Below are 16,908 nucleotides of genomic sequence, written 5' to 3' on the forward strand. Positions count from 1 at the left end.
TTGCAAGTTAGTACTTGTCTAAATTCAAAGCCAACCAATATAGGTTGTAACAATTTTCTCAAACTAGATGGTTTCAAGTTCTGAGTTCACTACCAAGTGGTTGTCTGCAAAGTTGTTCACCGCCCTCAATTTTTTTTTGTAAATCCCCAATATTAGATTTCAAAGTTGGATGTCAATCATAATTTTATAAATGTAGAAGCTTTCAGTGCCCTTGGTTCACTTTCAAGTAGTGTTGGAGTTGATGAGCTCATCATGCGGAATTGCCAATTAACAAAAACCAAACTTGATGCTTTTGGGAGCCATTTGGCGAACCATGGTGTCTAGTCGGTCAGCAATCTATGTCGGTCATGGGCATATTAGTTTTGTTTTTGGGAAAAATCTTCAAACGATTTTCCGCGCTTTGTCACGTATTGTAATGACCATGAAATAGAATCGGAACTTTGTTTATCTTCTGTGCAAGCTAGCGCCTCATATTTTTGTGACACCTTTGCACAATTGCGAGTTTGGTATTGCCTCTATTCCCTTGCAAGGCCTCTTCTAATTGACACATTCGTTTTCATTAATTATGAAAATCCGTAATTGTTATGATACCCAATAAATTGTTGCAAGTCCGAATTATTAGGAAATATATTTAGTATTATATTATAATTAATATAATACAAATAACCACTTTTAAGCAAGAAACCACTTTTCTTGATGAGCCAGAAGCCGGTATCTGTTCCAAAACTTCTGGATAGGATTTAGATATGTAATCTCATTGATATTTGAAATTCAATCATTTATCTATGTTTCAGTTATCCAGGGGTGATATCAGTGAAAACCCAATGAATGACAAAGGCTTCAATGCTCTTTGTTCCGTTTTAACAACAAATAATAAAGTTCTTGCCCTTGTCATGCAAAATTGCCAAGTAAATAAAAAAAAATAAACCACCCTTTTCAAATTTTTGAAAAACTGAAAAAGTCGCCAATAACGCGTGCAAATTGCATTTTGCTAGTCGTCGATTGTTTTCGTACATCACTTATTATTTTTGTTGATAAACCTTGGATCTCACTTTATTGTACAGAGTGTATGTGAATTTAGTGAATTGATATCCAGAGAAGGTCAACCCCGAACCATTGTTTTTTTACATTTTCAAATAATATATCGAATATATTTTAAGTTTAGATTTTCCAGTTTTTTAGAATGTTTTATTTGATATTCTAGTAAACAGAAGGCTAAAAAATCCTAGATTGAGAGAACATCAGATACTTCGCATAACATCTGGCACCGTTTAGGCAAAATGATAAAATGATAATAAATGAATGATAAATTTTCAAAATGAATATACAATTTATTTATGAATTGAAGGACCAATTTAAATTTATTTTAGTTGGATGTACTGAATGTCAGTGACAACAAGGATCTTGGCACTTCTGGCTTTAGTGAAGTTGGATTAGTTGTTACAAAATGTCAGGTGAAGTCATTGATGGCTCGGAATTGTAATCTGACAGCAGAAGGAATGAAAGCATTCAAGGAAAGCACTCGTAATGCGAAGGTAACAAACAGGTTAACGTACATGCATGCTCATGCATAGAACATTAACATTTCCAACATTGCTTGTTAAATTTAGCAACCTAAGTGCAGTGGATGTTAAACGGTAGGGCGCGCCCCACAGGGGGGGGGGGCCTAGACAATTTTTGAGGGGGCGTTAAGATAATTAAAAATAAAAATATTTATATCCAATCCAATATTTTCAAAGTATTTTTCGAAGTAAACATACTTTCGCCCGACTATTATTTGTAGCTTATTTTTAGCTAGGTATTTTTGAGGTAGGGCGCAAGACTTGACAAATTCTAAAAAGGAGGCACAGCTCCTTTAAAAACCATTTTCTTAGGGTATTCTTGTGATGAGCCCTAGATAAATTCAACAATTCAATAAAAGAAAACGTGGTTTGACTTTTTAATATTTGTGAGTAGGATTACCAAAAACCAGATACCAATTGCGAAAAAAGCGTCGAATTCTATTTTATCAGAAACTTCTAGATTCACGCAAAGAACAATCATCTTCCGTGATAAATCTTCCATGTTAATCTCAAAGGATTCTAATGAAAACGTCCTGAATTTTTTTATCCTTGCTCACTCCCTTAATAACCAATATATTCCAATACCTACCTCAGTATCAATACCCTAACATAATTATATTTTACTTAAACTGTTACCTTTAGCTTTTAATAATTGGTGTAATCTGGACTACAACTTGGCAATATTTAGGCTCTTCATGGGTGAATAAAGCCCATCTCTTCATGCACCAACTTTGGTTGGACAATGGCAAAAAATTCATATTTTTATTTAAAATTCTTTTTTTTTTATCCTAATTTCTTTTTTATTTATTTAGTTTTTTGTTTGTTTACTATAAAATTCATCTAAAGCTTTTTTTTCTAACTTCATCACAGCCTTACGGTTGTGTGCGTGTGTGTGGATATATTCAATAAATTAAGATGAGTGAACACATACCAGTTCTTTTTGGCAATACCTTCTTCTATCTTAAATTCTGTACTTTATAAACCTTATCTAAGCTTTTATTTGCTCTCCTGATTTTATAATCAGTTTTTGTTATTTGTTTTTATCAATCATTTAATCGCCTTTTATGCTGATTATGGAGTTGAAATAAACTTATCTTACCATGCTTGTATATCTAAGTGATATTCATAACAGATCTCTCATAATTCAAAGTACTCTACCACAAATACATCTTGAAAGATTATTAACATTATTTACTAGCAAGTTTTTGTCTGCTTTAGGCATAGATGGGATTTTCAATATTATTTGAGGGGTTGAGGGGGTTGTCAAAGTAACTTACGCGAGATACCAAGTCAGCAGAACCATTTAAATACACGATTATTATTTAACTTGTAACACTAATTAAAAAATAGTTTTAAAACTACTAAAAATATTTTGATCAAAACAAGTCAGCTTTTTCATTCATTTCGAAAATTTGATTGCCGGTCCATGAGCCAAATTATTTTGTGTTGCCAGTCCACAGGGTTGAAAGGTTGGGAACAACTATTCTATGTTTTATCCATGCAATGACAGCACTGCTTTTATATCTGAATGATGCGGAGGTTTCTGTAGTTAAAGCAATCTATTTCCATTGCCCACTGCAATAACAACTGTATATATAAGTCAGCATAAACAAAACGCCTCTTAAAAAAGGCAAATATCCTCTTTTCTCTTTTGTAGGTGAATATCATTGCAATAGAACTTAATAAAATTGGTCTCTGCTAATTGAAAAATCTTGATTATTAAGAAACTTTTCCTGCAGTATATATGTCTTGCAGTATGTATGTCTTAATTAACTTGATTTTTTTTTCAATCAGCTCTCAGATTTTGAATCAGCCATCTGTTGAATTTTAATAAAAAATTTGTCCATTTTGATCAATCAGTTTTTAAAGTTTGCTTTCTCCATTTCTCATACTTTTATCCACTGTCACGATCACATTTTGTGACCGAGTTCATCTACATTAGTTCACTGATCGTCTTTATTTCAGTTGGAAATACTAGATATCAGTTACAACAAGGATCTTGGCACTTCTGGCTTTGGTGAAGTTGGATCAGTTGTTTCAAAATGTCAGGTGAAGGTATTGCAGGCTCGGCATTGCAATCTGACAGATGAAGGAATAAGAGCATTCAAGGAAAACACTAGTAATGCAAAGGTAAAACCAGTTCACATACCTGAACCTATATTTGCCATAATTTGGAAATGTAAAGTCAAGTTTATTTTTTCAACCAGTAAAAAATATCACAATCATAAATTATGACAAAAAAAATAATTCACTTACTAGGGAAGAGAAGTTGCGACGAATCAAACTGGTTATCGAGCAGCGACACCCAAATGTTTTGGAGATTGCTGTATTATACGACATTATCACATGCTTTACACTCGTAACAAAACTCTGTACAAGCAGCCATTGATGAGTTTGACAAACTGAAATATTTCAGGTTCAGCATTGCCCCCACTATTTAACAAACTATGAGGTGGAGGGCATAGGAATGGAATCTGAAAATTTTAATCTGTGATGTAATGGATATTTTTCCCGAGCTTCGATTTTCTTGTTTATTCCAGGAACAGTGACCAATCACTAAAAGGTCAACAATGACGTAACAATTTTTTCATCAATAAGTTGTTTTTTGAATATCCTAAATGTCATTATAACTTCCTACGCGCTCCAATTTAATGCATTAAAAATTATTCCCAGAAAATCTACGATAGACTGGGCATAAATTAGCTAACGACCTGTTTAGAGCCATCCATACCGCTAACAGATTGTTAGCTGATTTAATCCCAGTCTATCGTAGATTTTCTCTAAACCAGTTTGTAAGCGCCATATCTCCAAAACAATCCCCAATTATGCATCACAAATTTTGCAATACTAAAGTATAGGAACAATTTTTCGGAAATATCTATATCTATACAGTAATGACCAACGCTTATTGAAATAATTTTCTAAATTAAGTGAATATTGAATGGAAATTTTAATTATACAAATTCAATTCTGAAATTGTGACATAATATCAGAAATTAACTGTTGAAAAAATAAAATAAAACTGAAAAATAATGGATTTTATCATTGGTATAAAGTTTTTAAGAAATTTAGGTATGTGAAAAATAATTAATTGGTCGAGAGGTTGAGTCACTAAATTTCCTGGAAGCTTCGCCTCCAACTAAAATGTTAGGCTTGGCTCCAGCTCCAACTAGACATTACAGCTTCAACCCTGGTTTGTAGCGCTTGGCACAATTATCAAATCATTGAACTGAGTAATTACTTGTGTGAGCGTGTGGAATATTTCAATTGTTTTAGGTGAGTGAGCACGTACCACTTCTTCTTGGCAAAACCTTCCATCTTATATACCGTAAGCTTTAAACCTTATCTAAGGTTTTGTCTGCTCTCCTGATTTCATTTTCAGTTTTTATTTATTTGGGTTTACCAATCATTTTATTTTTATGCTGATAATGGAGTCGAAATAAACTTATACTTATAAGTAATTGCTCTATATTCTCCGGAGTTATAATGAGTATATGAAGGTTTCATTAAATAAACAACTTTTAGCCTGGAAGGCAAGAGAAAATAATACAATTATATTTTTTGCAGTTTCACAAATTACTTGAGGCCATGTGAAAAAATTTATATTTTACTTGCGGTCTATATTTTTGCCATTTTTCTATTCTCTGATAACACTCCGCCCTGTTGATTCTGGTGAAGTTGGATAGCTATTCCACAATGTCAGATGAGCGCTTTTTGGCCAAGTCTTCTAATCTGACATGGGGCAGGGTTGTCCAAAACGAATCGAATATTCGAAATTATTCGAATATCAAAGTATTCGAATACCTTTTCGGCTCATTTCCGAATAATTACGAATAGTAGTCACTTTTCGCCGTAAACACGGTGTTTCGTTTTACCGGAATCTTCAAACGACTTTTTACGCTTTCTCACGTATTGTAATGAGACGATGAAATAGAGTCGGCATTTTGATTGTTTATATTCAGCGCGAATGTACGTCGCATAGTGTTGCGACACATTTGCACGTTTGCGTTGGTGGACATTGCCGACATACGTCTTTTAATTCACAAAATCATTTCCATTAGTCGCAAAATCGACGATCACCGTATTTCCCGCTAATAAGTCGCTTTTCTAGACCCAATTTTGGCTTGATTTTTTGGGGGGAGGGGCGCCTTATTGAGAAAGCATGTTTATTTTATTTCTATGTTGCCTGCTTATTTTTCGCATTAGTCTTCTCAAGCGTAATTTGTGTTAACCTTATATTTGGTTCTTATGAGTCTGCCAATCATGATATTTAATCGTAGGCCGGTTATCGTTACTTAAAAGAGAAAACACGGCCAACGCCACCGAGATAAAGTAAGTGATTTATGACCCTTTGGTTTTGCCGATTCAGCAGAAAACGACAGGGACATAAAACACAGCTGTGAAATAACCCGTGGACGTACCGTGTGGTACTTATCACATTCCAAAATTATTTCAACATTCGGGTTGATAGGTTGTCCAAAATGATTGAAACTGAACAACAGGGAACAATTTTTCTACACGTCTTCTTGGAGGCCTATATGGAAAACCCCCTTTTTTTGAGTGCTAAAAATATACATCGTCCTATTTGCCATGTAGACTTATTAGCCGGGAAATACAGTATTTATAGCCGTAATTGTTACGATATCCAATAAATTTCACAAGTTGGGAAACAAGTTGATTTATTAGAAAAATACTTTCACCCGCTTTCTGGCAAATAATTTTGATAATGATGGTCAAAAGTATCGATAATGAAAGTATTAATACCAAATACCACGGGGATTTGTGGGCATGAAATGTGTGGTAAACTGCCCAATTATAATTAATTTCGGATTCGTATTTACAAAATATTACAACTATTATAACTCAAAAATACAACGGCGATTTGTGGACTTGAATGTGTAATAAAGTATAAATTATTTTTCCGACTTGTGACAATTTTTTCGTGAGTACGAAAATAAGAATCAAAAACTAAATATATTCGGGCACAATATCACGGCATTTTGTGGACATAAATTGTGAGGCAAACTCGCGATTGATATTAATTTTTGATTCCTATTTTCGTATTTACAAAATACAACGGTAATCTGTGGACATTGAATGTGTGGTAAACTACCCGATTATAAATAGTTTTTGAACCCTATTTTCGTATTTATAAAATAATAAAAGTATTATTACACAAACATACAACGGCGATCTGCGGACTTAAAATGTGTGGTAAAGTTCCCGAATATAATGACTTTTTGATTCGTATTTTTGTACTCACGAAAAAATTGTCACAAGTCTGAAAAAGAACTCATACTTTATCCCGCTTTTTGACAAATAATTTGGATAATGGTTCGTATTTAAAAGTATGGGCGTTTTACTAGGATGATTTTGTGTTGCGCAAGCGTTCAAATCCATCACCGATACCACTATTTAAAATGCCTTGTCGTATTATTTTAATTCTGTTAATTAACACAACTCATGTTATATAAAATATATTTCGCAATAATCTGCAAACATGAAATGCCTGGTAATATAGCCAGGTTGTAGATAGAAGTTATTCCGTTGTTTATTGTATGAAAATTCCTTCATACACTTAGATTCTATTACTGGATTTTATTTTCGAAGTATTCGAAATTTCATATTCGAAAATAATAATTTCGAATGTATTCGAAATAGTGAACTATTCGGTATTGGCCATCCCTGCATGGAAGATAAGCTTATTTATCTTTGCGTTTATCTTTTCTGTCTCTCTGCATTGATTCTCTAATGAAATTGGAAAAAATTAGAGTTAGATATAGAGTTAGTATTATTGTTCCACTTTCTGCTCCACAATGTCAGATGGACAAATTTTTTGATAGGTTTTCTAATCTGCCTGTCAAAGTACCTGAAGTATTCAGGGGAAATACTAAAGTAGCAAACCGACCTATAAGCATCGCAACCATGACCTATATGTCAATTCATAAATATTATATGATAACAAAATGTATCATTTCAGATCGACAGCTTGAATCTGAATTGGAACATAGTCAGCAAACTCGGAGATGAAGGATTATCTACAATCAGTGAAATTGTTCGTAAATGCCAGGTTGGAACATTGGACATGTGGAGATGCCGCTTCAACACTGATCAGTTGGAAAGATTCAAAGCATTGATTGCTGATACTGGGGTTAAATTTCTTCACTAGTCACAGATGCCGTATCCGAGGATAATTCATTGGATAATTTGATTTATAATTATATTAGTTCCACATTTCTTCAATTTGTGTGTCTGAGATAATCACTTTTCGTTTTGTTTCAAAATTTTCGAGCAATTTGTTTTTAATTATTTTTTTCAATCCTGTCTATAATGTTAGCAAGTATAGTCCGTTTATCGCATTATGTCTTATGAAAATTTCTTTGGATTTTCATTTATTTCTTCAAATATTTCAGTCAGAGATTCCGAATAATTAACTAGTTGCATACAATAAACAATGGAATAACTGTTATCTACAACCTGGCTACTTGACCAGACATTTTTTGCCCACGGATTGCCGTGTTAGACTTTTAATGCTTTTATATTTTCGTAAGTATGAAAATACGAATCAAAAATTAATTATCGGACATTTCACCACACTTTTTATGTCAACAGATGGCCGTGGAATTTTAGAATATTACGCTGGCTAATGCTTTTATTTTTAACCATGAGTTATTTTGAAAAGAGCTAAATTAATATGGCAAGGCATTTTAAATGCTGGTATCGGTCATGGATTTGAATATTTTGCTCAACAGAAAATCATCTTAATAAAAAGTTGATACTTTCAAATATCTGCCAAAAAGCGGGAAAAGTATGAATTATATTTCTCAATAAATCTTCTATCGAATCGGGCCCCGCACCCTGCGCTAGTCTTTTTCTGTATTATTTATCTGTATTATGAGATACAAAATACTGCTGAAAACGTAAAATATAAAGTGAAATAATCTTTCTCATAATATTGATTTGTTATGCATGGTAAATTTATGAAATTATCGTTATGTCGCCATTAGCAATTAAAAGACTCAACAGTTTGTCAATGCTTCTTATAGAAAGCAAAATTGCTCAAGCTGTCGATTTTAAATGAATTTGCTAATAAAATGGCTAGAAAAGTATTTTTCTGAAAGAGTATAATGAAATCGCTTATTTTGTATTTCTTGATGTTAAAAGTAAAACAATAAAAACATCCTATTACCTTAAATTTGTTTTATACCAAGTATTAAATGTTTATTTTTTTTTATATAAAGACCCATAAATATCAATATGAAGAGTAGGGGGTCTGCCATCAGATTTCTAATTAGGCCCCGCAGTTCCCACCGGCCCTGCTCTTTCGTTTTTACAAGAATTCTTTGTCTTTGTTTGTTCCGTTATGACTTCAACCCGATATAATTTTGGGAATTATCCAGCACTCAACTCTGTGCTCAAAATACACAGCTTTCTTACATGTTTATACAAAATTTATTTTTTAATAGGTTCACTTTCTCCCCGATTCGCAACGGAGCTCAATTATACGAAAACCTGCAATTACCAAACCAACTACGGCTTTGCTCTGTCAAGTTACTATATTAGTACAATATACATGCATAGCCTTCTAATGTTCATACGCGCTTGCATTTTTTTGAGTGCAATTCTGCTCCCCAATGATAAAATTATGCGTGAAAGGATTGCTGGGCTTCTCGCCACCGTAGGGTGTTTCACGTAACCGCTGGTCAGTTACGGCTTCCTCCACCATAGAGTCCATGCAGCTCGACAAATACCTGACAACTAATCCCAACATAGACTGGTAAATAGACTAAAGGCAGTATGATTAAGTCGTCTCGTCGGCTTCCACCACAGTCCCCCCCTGAGAATAGATATCTTATCCATAGGGTGGTTCAAGTCACTGTTGGTCTGTTACAGCAGAGGCGTGCAACCTTTAATACAGGAGGGCCACATACAAATAACTGGGTGAAAGCGCACGCCGCACCCATGCAGGAAAACTTTTTTTATTTTTTTATCATTCAACTTATGGCTATATTAGTAGTTTTAGCTCTTATATAAGTGATGATTTAAAACGAATAAATTTCGAAAGAAAATTGCTATTCACACTTAATGTCACACCACCCCGACTTTGAACGATTTCAGTGAGAAATTTGCAGCTGACTTTTCACGACTATCAAATTGGCCTTAATGGAAGTGCTAGCAATTTGAAGTCCATTTTCCAAGTGTTTGTCTTTCAAACCGATCGACAGAACCCTTTCATGATGCCCATTTTAGAACAAAATTGTTCGCACAAATATGTGGAGCCAAAAGGTGCCATTTTTGAGTTCTAAAAACGTAAAAAGTTATCTTGGTTGAGGTGTTTTCAGTTAAAATGATAACTATCATTTTCAAATACTTTGCTGTCAAATCTATCTTATTCTAGACTAGATTTGGACATTGACTGATATGCTGAAACTAAAACTCATTTAGCTTCTGTATCTAACTCATTCACCAGGACCACCGAAGGTCGCAGGTTCGAAGGTTTGAGGACCATCGGAGCTTTTACCTGTGTTGAGGTGTTCTCAGTTAAAATGATAACTATCATTTTCAAATACTTTGCTGTCAAATCTATCTTATCCTGGACTAGATTTGGACATTGACTGATATGCTGAAACTAAAACTCATTTAGCTTCTGTATCTTTCAATGGTAAAATTTTTCAAACTGCTTTCTTAGGTTAAGTTAGGTTAGGTTAATTGCCCGTTCTTACTAATTTATTGGCATCCGTTCTTCAGTTTACTTGAATCGCTCGCTGCTCGGCAAGTGATAGCTTTGTGAATCGCAATGTTTGCTGAACAGAAGCTAGCTTGTAGGGCATTATAACGTCATAAGTATAGATAATAAGTTGGACTCGGGTATATTAGGCTTTGCGACGCAAAAGGGATTGGAATTGCTCGCATGTATCAAATTAAACTACATTTTAAAACCTTGTTTCGCGGAAAGCCACAATTCCAAAATTGAAACGCACAATTTTTCCTTGAGGACAGCATTTCGCCCGCGGGCCGCAGTTTGCACTCCCCTGCTCTAGTCGATAATATGACAATCACTAAATATCCTCTGATTACCCAATGCTGGTTCGCATAACATGCGGGTTAATTATCTGCGAGAGAATTGCTGGCCTCTCGAAGCCGCAGGGTGGTTCATGCGCCCCTAGTCGGTTACGGTTTCCTCTATCATCAAGTATGTGCATATGAAACAAATAACATGCCAAATAATCTCTCACCGTTTTGTCTGATAAGGACGAGAATTGTTGAGACATCTCATCGGTTTCCATCTCTCCTGGGATAAATATGAAAATACTGTCTATTGAGCGAGTCTGGTGAAATGCCACCAGCGTCAACAAGCGCCATATAAGTCGCAACTTGTATTATTTCGAGAAAATACAATAAATTAAAAAAAAAATCGTATTATTCTACGTTAAGCGATAAATTCCGGACACCGAAAACACTAGGTCAAGCGATAATGGAGGAAACCTTAACCCAGTGGTCGGCAACTTTTTCCGAGTGACGCACCGGTAAAGCCTGACCAAAACTTTGGTGGACCACCTTTACACAGACGGACTAAGCCTATGCAATAAATTATACGCATTAGGAAATTTATGTTGACAATATACTAAATACGACGGAGATATGGCCGAAATTGACACACGTAACGTGTTTTCTACATCCGGACTACTTCGTTATTTCGTTTTTGTAGTTATCAATATTGAAAACCAGGCCTCACATTAATAAGATTTTGGGAAAGGAAACAATGTCTGTACCCCTTCTGACTCTGTATTGATTGATGTTTGTTTTGCCATAACTAATTTTTTTACCCGATGTGCTAACTTAATAATTATCCGGATTCTGAAGTATAGAATTAGCACTGACTAGGCATGACCGGTTAGCTACGAGCTAGTAATGGAGTAGTCACGTTCTTAGCAAAAATTATTTTGTTGGAGATATCTTATACGGACTGCTGAGAGACACTCTTATACGAGCGCAGTGGAAACAATTGACCCAGCATTATTGCGACCTACTGACATGCCAATTGTTTGTGAAGTCAGAAATGCTGCTGAAATACATCGTGTTTGTCGGGTGCTGTTTTTAGTCGTAGGGTTTGTGGTTAGATTGTAGAGGTTTTAAATTAGCCTTGTCCGTTTTTGTGTCACCTCTCTGCGGACCAGCGATGGGTCGCGGCCAGATAGTTGCCGACCACTGCTTCAAACCACCATCGGTTACGTGAACCACCCTATGCTGAACTTTTTGCCACCGTAGGGTAGTTCAGGTAATCGCTTACAGCTTCTTCCGCCATCAAGTCCATGCATCGGGGAAAAAAATAACTGCCTAAATATTTCCATACCCCGACATGGAATGATAACCGGACGAGAGAGATTTATATTTATAATTACAAACAATGTCAACATCATGATACATTTGGAGCAACAGAAAATATATTTTAATTTAACAATAATTGGTTGATCATTATTTTGAGGGTCAGTATGCAAGACCGGCGAGGTCACCGAGGCTCCTGGCCCGTACTGTATTATATACTATATAAGAAATCAATCAGATATAGCAGGGGTGTGCAAACTGCGGCCCTCAAATAAGAATTGTGCGGTCCGCGGAGTGCCAATTTTGAATGGTGTGCCCGCGAAAAGAGTTTTTAGTTTTGTTAATCTGGTGTATGAGAGCAATTCCAATCTCATTGCGTCGCAAAGCCTATAGTAGCGCCTGCGTGCATCTGTCATATTAGCAAAACTAGCTAGCAAAATCCTGTTGAAAAATACACGTTATAAAAAACGTGTTCTCCACTCAAATCGTTTAGCCGGTGTGAAAATAATTTTGAATAGCAGTTGTTAATTTATGAGCTTTAACGCGCCATTTCTGCAAGGACCCCTAACAGTGTCGTAAGATCAATAACAAAAAGGAAATAATTTTTTGTGCTTGCAACTACAGTAGAAACTTTACCTACGAAATTAATTCGTTCCGGAAGCACCTTCGTAGGTACAAAATTTCATAAGTAGGGGACGCACACTACCTGTAAATAACCTATTTCGTTCTAAGATCCGAAAAAAACTCTGACATATTATTGTATAGCAGTCACGCAATAGTTCGTTTTTTGCACTCTTCTTTTGCATTCCCTTTCCTAATCGCTTATATTTCTTTCGAAATCAATTTATAACAGTAAGTTAGCATGTAACTCTAACCAACATGAGCTTCACAACTTAATAAATCAAGCAGAAATAGAGAAAAACGTGGTACAGACGAACTATATTATGTAAGAATGTAGCAAAATCAATGCAGCGCTCTTCTCCAAAACTGACTCATCTGTTCTGTCATAATATATTTCTTTGTAGCCAGTCGTCATGAAAGGACAAAAAGAGTTTAAATAAATAACGGAGTGTTAATAACCATAATGAATAAACGAACACCGAGTTTCATCAGATAACTCAGAGACTTGAAACTTTTTATCTGAAGGAAAATGATCTCGTTTTCAAGGCCTCGCTCGCGTGCCGAATAAATGAGCTTGCGTGTCAAGTATGGCACGCTTGCCAGAGGTTGCCATTGAGGTGTATATACACCTCAATGGGGGTTGCCCACCCCTGGACTAGACTAAACGAAGACTGCGGAGAGTGGGAGGACGGCGGTCGGAGGAAGTGAGAGCAGGCGGCAGAACGTAATGTACGAAAATGAGCAAACACACATGAAATTAAAAAACACTTTTTCATTGTATCATCGTCTATTGTCTATTCACTGAATTTAGCTAGGGTTACCATATTTTTGTGACTTCAAAGCGGAACGCCTCCAAAAACAACGACCCCTTAGCTGTGATTTTGTGACTTTACATTTTCCGATTTTACTACATAGGCCTACATTTGAAGCCATCCCGGCTGTCTTCATTGACCATATTGCTACCGAGAGTTCATGCGCGTATTCTCTATCCAAATATCGGGTTTAGTTCGAAAAATAGAAAGGAATTGAGGTTGATAATACAAATAATTCGAATTTAGATTTTTTTTATTTACAGCAAAAGAAGAAAGATAGCCTGCCGTTTTCAAGCATTGAGAATTTTCTTATTCGCCCAAGCATGCTCTTTTGTAGATAACGCCTTCGTCAAAAAGACGTTGTTCAATGTTACATTCACGTAAACGTCAGAACAGGACCAATTAGTATTGATTTTACATGTGATACGTTACGGAAAACAACGAAACAAACAAAATAACGCATTTACCTCCAGCAAGTGGGCTAGCGCTGGGCTGCACAGCATAAGCCTAAATTTAGCTAGCAAGACACTGCACGTACCCGCCGGAAACAAACTGGCCAATGGGCGCAGCTGCCTTCGATTACGATAAAAAAAAAAGTGAAATAAACATGAATTGTTTTTAACGGAGGCGCTAGGATATTTGCGCCACGAAAAACGATATTCGAAGGTCGCGATATTCTAAATTGGACACCCCTTCTCCAAGAACTGCATCAAATTAAACTAAACGAATATCACTACACACATTTTTTAAGTTTTCGGTTTTTAGTTAGGCCTTTTGTGTGTAGAAAATCTTACGTTGGCCCACGCAATATTTTTACGAGAAGAATACTCGTAAGTTGGATTTTCCGTATCCATAGCCTTTCGTAGATATAGTTTCTAAGTGCGGCCCGCGGCTTCACCCAGTTGTCTGACCCCCCTGTAATAAAGGTTGCACACCCCTCAGATATAGCATCGGCATAAATGTGAGAGGCCGTGGTTCGCTATATTATTAAGTCATCGTATCAGCTTGCTTCACTCCTGGGATAAATATGCAAATCCCATCCTGAGTAAATAAAATTGTTAAATATCATTACAGCGCTCCCAAATTCGCAATCAGCACTCCCACAGTTAACGCAAACGTCCATCGGAGGGCGTGTTCTCGCACTACGCTGGTTAGGAACGGAGATCGATCGTTTTGCATTTTATGCAGGCAATCCTCTTCTTTTTGTTTTTCGTTTTTAAAAAGATAAAACTTCTCTCCAGAAGGCTATTACTTTTTTTCGATATGACGTCATCAAAATTACGTGGCCCCACGTGTCCATATATTTGAGCATAGCCCTCCTGTTTAATTATAGATAAAATGAAAATTTATTTATTAATATTGTTTACTGCAATAATTTATCAAAATCTAAATGATTTGCCATGATATTGTTATGTATTACTGTGATGTATTATTTATTGATTGATACTGTTTATTGCAATTATATTGCAATATTGTTTTATTTTATGAAATGCAATAAAAAAAAAAAAAAAAAAAAAAAAAAAAAAAAACACGCAATGAAAAATGGTAAAATCATGATACATAATACAAAATGGCGTTTATTTATATAATCATTGATTACTTAGCTTAAACCTGACAACTGTGTTTTTGTTCTAATTTGTTTATAGTCTTTATATAGCCTAATATATATTTAAAAGTGTGAGATTTAGAAAAAAAATAAAAAATAATTCTCTCATGTTTATTCTGTAAGATAATTTGTTTAAAACTGCTATGTTATGAAAAAATACTCTTATGTCTGTGTTATTGAGTAATATTACTATTTATTTATTTCTATGTTTTTATGTATAAAATCCAAAATTATCTGTGGAATGATTTAAGGAATTTATTAATATTGTTTGCTGCTATATAATGTTTTATAATTTATGAAAATCCAAAAAATGCATGTCTTATAGAGTGATCTGAAATGATATTGTTATTTATTGTTTTTTTGATTCTGAGCGATATTGTTTATTGCAATATTGTTTTTATTTAATAAAAATCCAATAAAAAAAAAAAAATAAAAAAATAAAAAAAAAAGATCGATTTTCTGAGATTTTTAATCTGCAATTTACCGTTTCTCAAAAGCGAAGTTGATTTCAATTGAGATAAATGTGTGTTATCTTGACTATAATGATCGTTTGACATTTATTGGTACGTAACTCGCACAGTTTGTCAAATAATAGGATACATATTTATTTAAGTCCATGCTTCTGTGCTTCCGAATAACAAATAAATACATACCGTACCGGTAACTAATCCCGGCCTGGTACCGGAACTGGACGAGAGGCCGTGGTTTGCCATATAGTTAAGCCGTCTTATTGGCGTTCTTCTCCCCCTGGATAAATATGTAAATCCTATCTTATCCCGGGGAAGAGGAAAGAGTCTCATGTAGTTTCGTATGGCAGTATGGTCAATGGTAGGGAACAGTGCACTACTAGGTTCCATATTCAATCATCAGATAATGTTAACAGGTTAAAGAAGACTCCTCTTATGAAATAATGTCTATATTTTAATAACAAGTGTGGTAACGTACCACACAGATGCTGATACAGTGATAGCAGAAACCACCTTTGGTATCGTGCAATTCTTATTGGGTTTCTTTTGCTGACTTCTCCAAGATTTGCATCAGCCAATTTTCTACAATATTTCATTCCCTTGGATATTGCTTGGACCCCATCATACTTGCGTTCAAATGAATTATCTCTTTATTTAAAAATATCGACAATTTTTTACGAATGCATGAGTGGAATATTCAGTTCCTCATGTTATTTTGTGATCTATGGATTCTTGGTTTACGTCACAATTCCGCTGATTTTCAAGATTTATCCAAAAATCGTCTTTGAAGGATTATTTCTCAACAGAGTCTGCCCACCTGTATGGTTACTGAAGCTGAACAAACCAGACAAAGTAAGACTTTCTACAAGACGATTGTATGAGTGAGTGCTTCTGAATGAGTGCCCATAACTTTGCTCAGAGATGAGTCTCCTTATCTGAGTGTGTGCGAGTAACTCTGCTCAGAGAAGCGTCTCCTTTACTTTTGAGCGAGTACCCGTAACTTTGCTCAGAGATGAGTCTCTTTCACTTATGAGTGCCTGTACAAATGCTCAGAGATGAGTCTCCTTTGCTTCTGAGTGAGTGCCCGTAACTTTGCTCAGATATTAGTCTCTTTTACTTCTGAGTAAGTGACCTTAATAACTCCGATCAGTAATATGTCCCTTCACTTATGAGTAAATGCACTAAACCTTGCTTCAACCAGATACCCTCATTATAGTGATCAATTCCTAACTCTAAATTTTCTTCTTTTACTTCAGGCCTACAATCTTAAAGAGAGCAGGAACTGCTATGTGAAGTCTTCGAGTGGAAGTACGTTTGGCGGCGTTAGGCTTTTGGCATATTCCGCCAGTCACTCAGTACGATACTCCAGAGGTCAAATCAGGGTCATTACAAGACGCTGAGAAAATCATCATTTATTGCCATGGCAACTCGTTTCATCGTGGTTTCAAGCATCGAAGAGATTTATATTCGGAGCTGCAGAAATCAGGTATGAATAATATGGTTGAATCCTTTTT

The 16,908-nt window shown here is 35.3% G+C and overlaps 2 protein-coding genes across 10 annotated transcripts in view; both read left to right on the forward strand.

The window, feature by feature from the left end:
• Positions 1-16,908, forward strand: part of LOC120331108 (uncharacterized) — a 447,434-nt gene that overhangs the window by 126,287 nt on the left and 304,239 nt on the right. The gene's annotated exons all lie outside the window — the stretch shown is intronic.
• LOC120331502 (protein ABHD12B-like) overlaps positions 15,173-16,908 on the forward strand; it is a 117,973-nt gene continuing 116,237 nt past the window's right edge. For 4 of the 9 annotated variants that reach the window (XR_013477832.1, XR_013477831.1, XM_078116184.1 and 1 more), the window contains exon 1: positions 15,173-16,246. Coding sequence is in view for 2 of the 9 variants with exons in the window: in XM_078116184.1 (XP_077972310.1) it covers positions 16,216-16,246 (31 nt within the window). In the remaining 7 variants the exon portion in view is untranslated. Of the gene's footprint in view, positions 16,247-16,650; positions 16,881-16,908 lie in introns of all 9 variants that reach the window. The other 5 variants (XR_013477837.1, XR_013477838.1, XR_013477836.1 and 2 more) reach the window with 4 other exon arrangements.

The sequence above is a fragment of the Styela clava genome, chromosome 9 (assembly GCF_964204865.1).
Source record: "Styela clava chromosome 9, kaStyClav1.hap1.2, whole genome shotgun sequence".
NCBI classification, from domain to species: Eukaryota; Metazoa; Chordata; class Ascidiacea; order Stolidobranchia; family Styelidae; genus Styela; species Styela clava.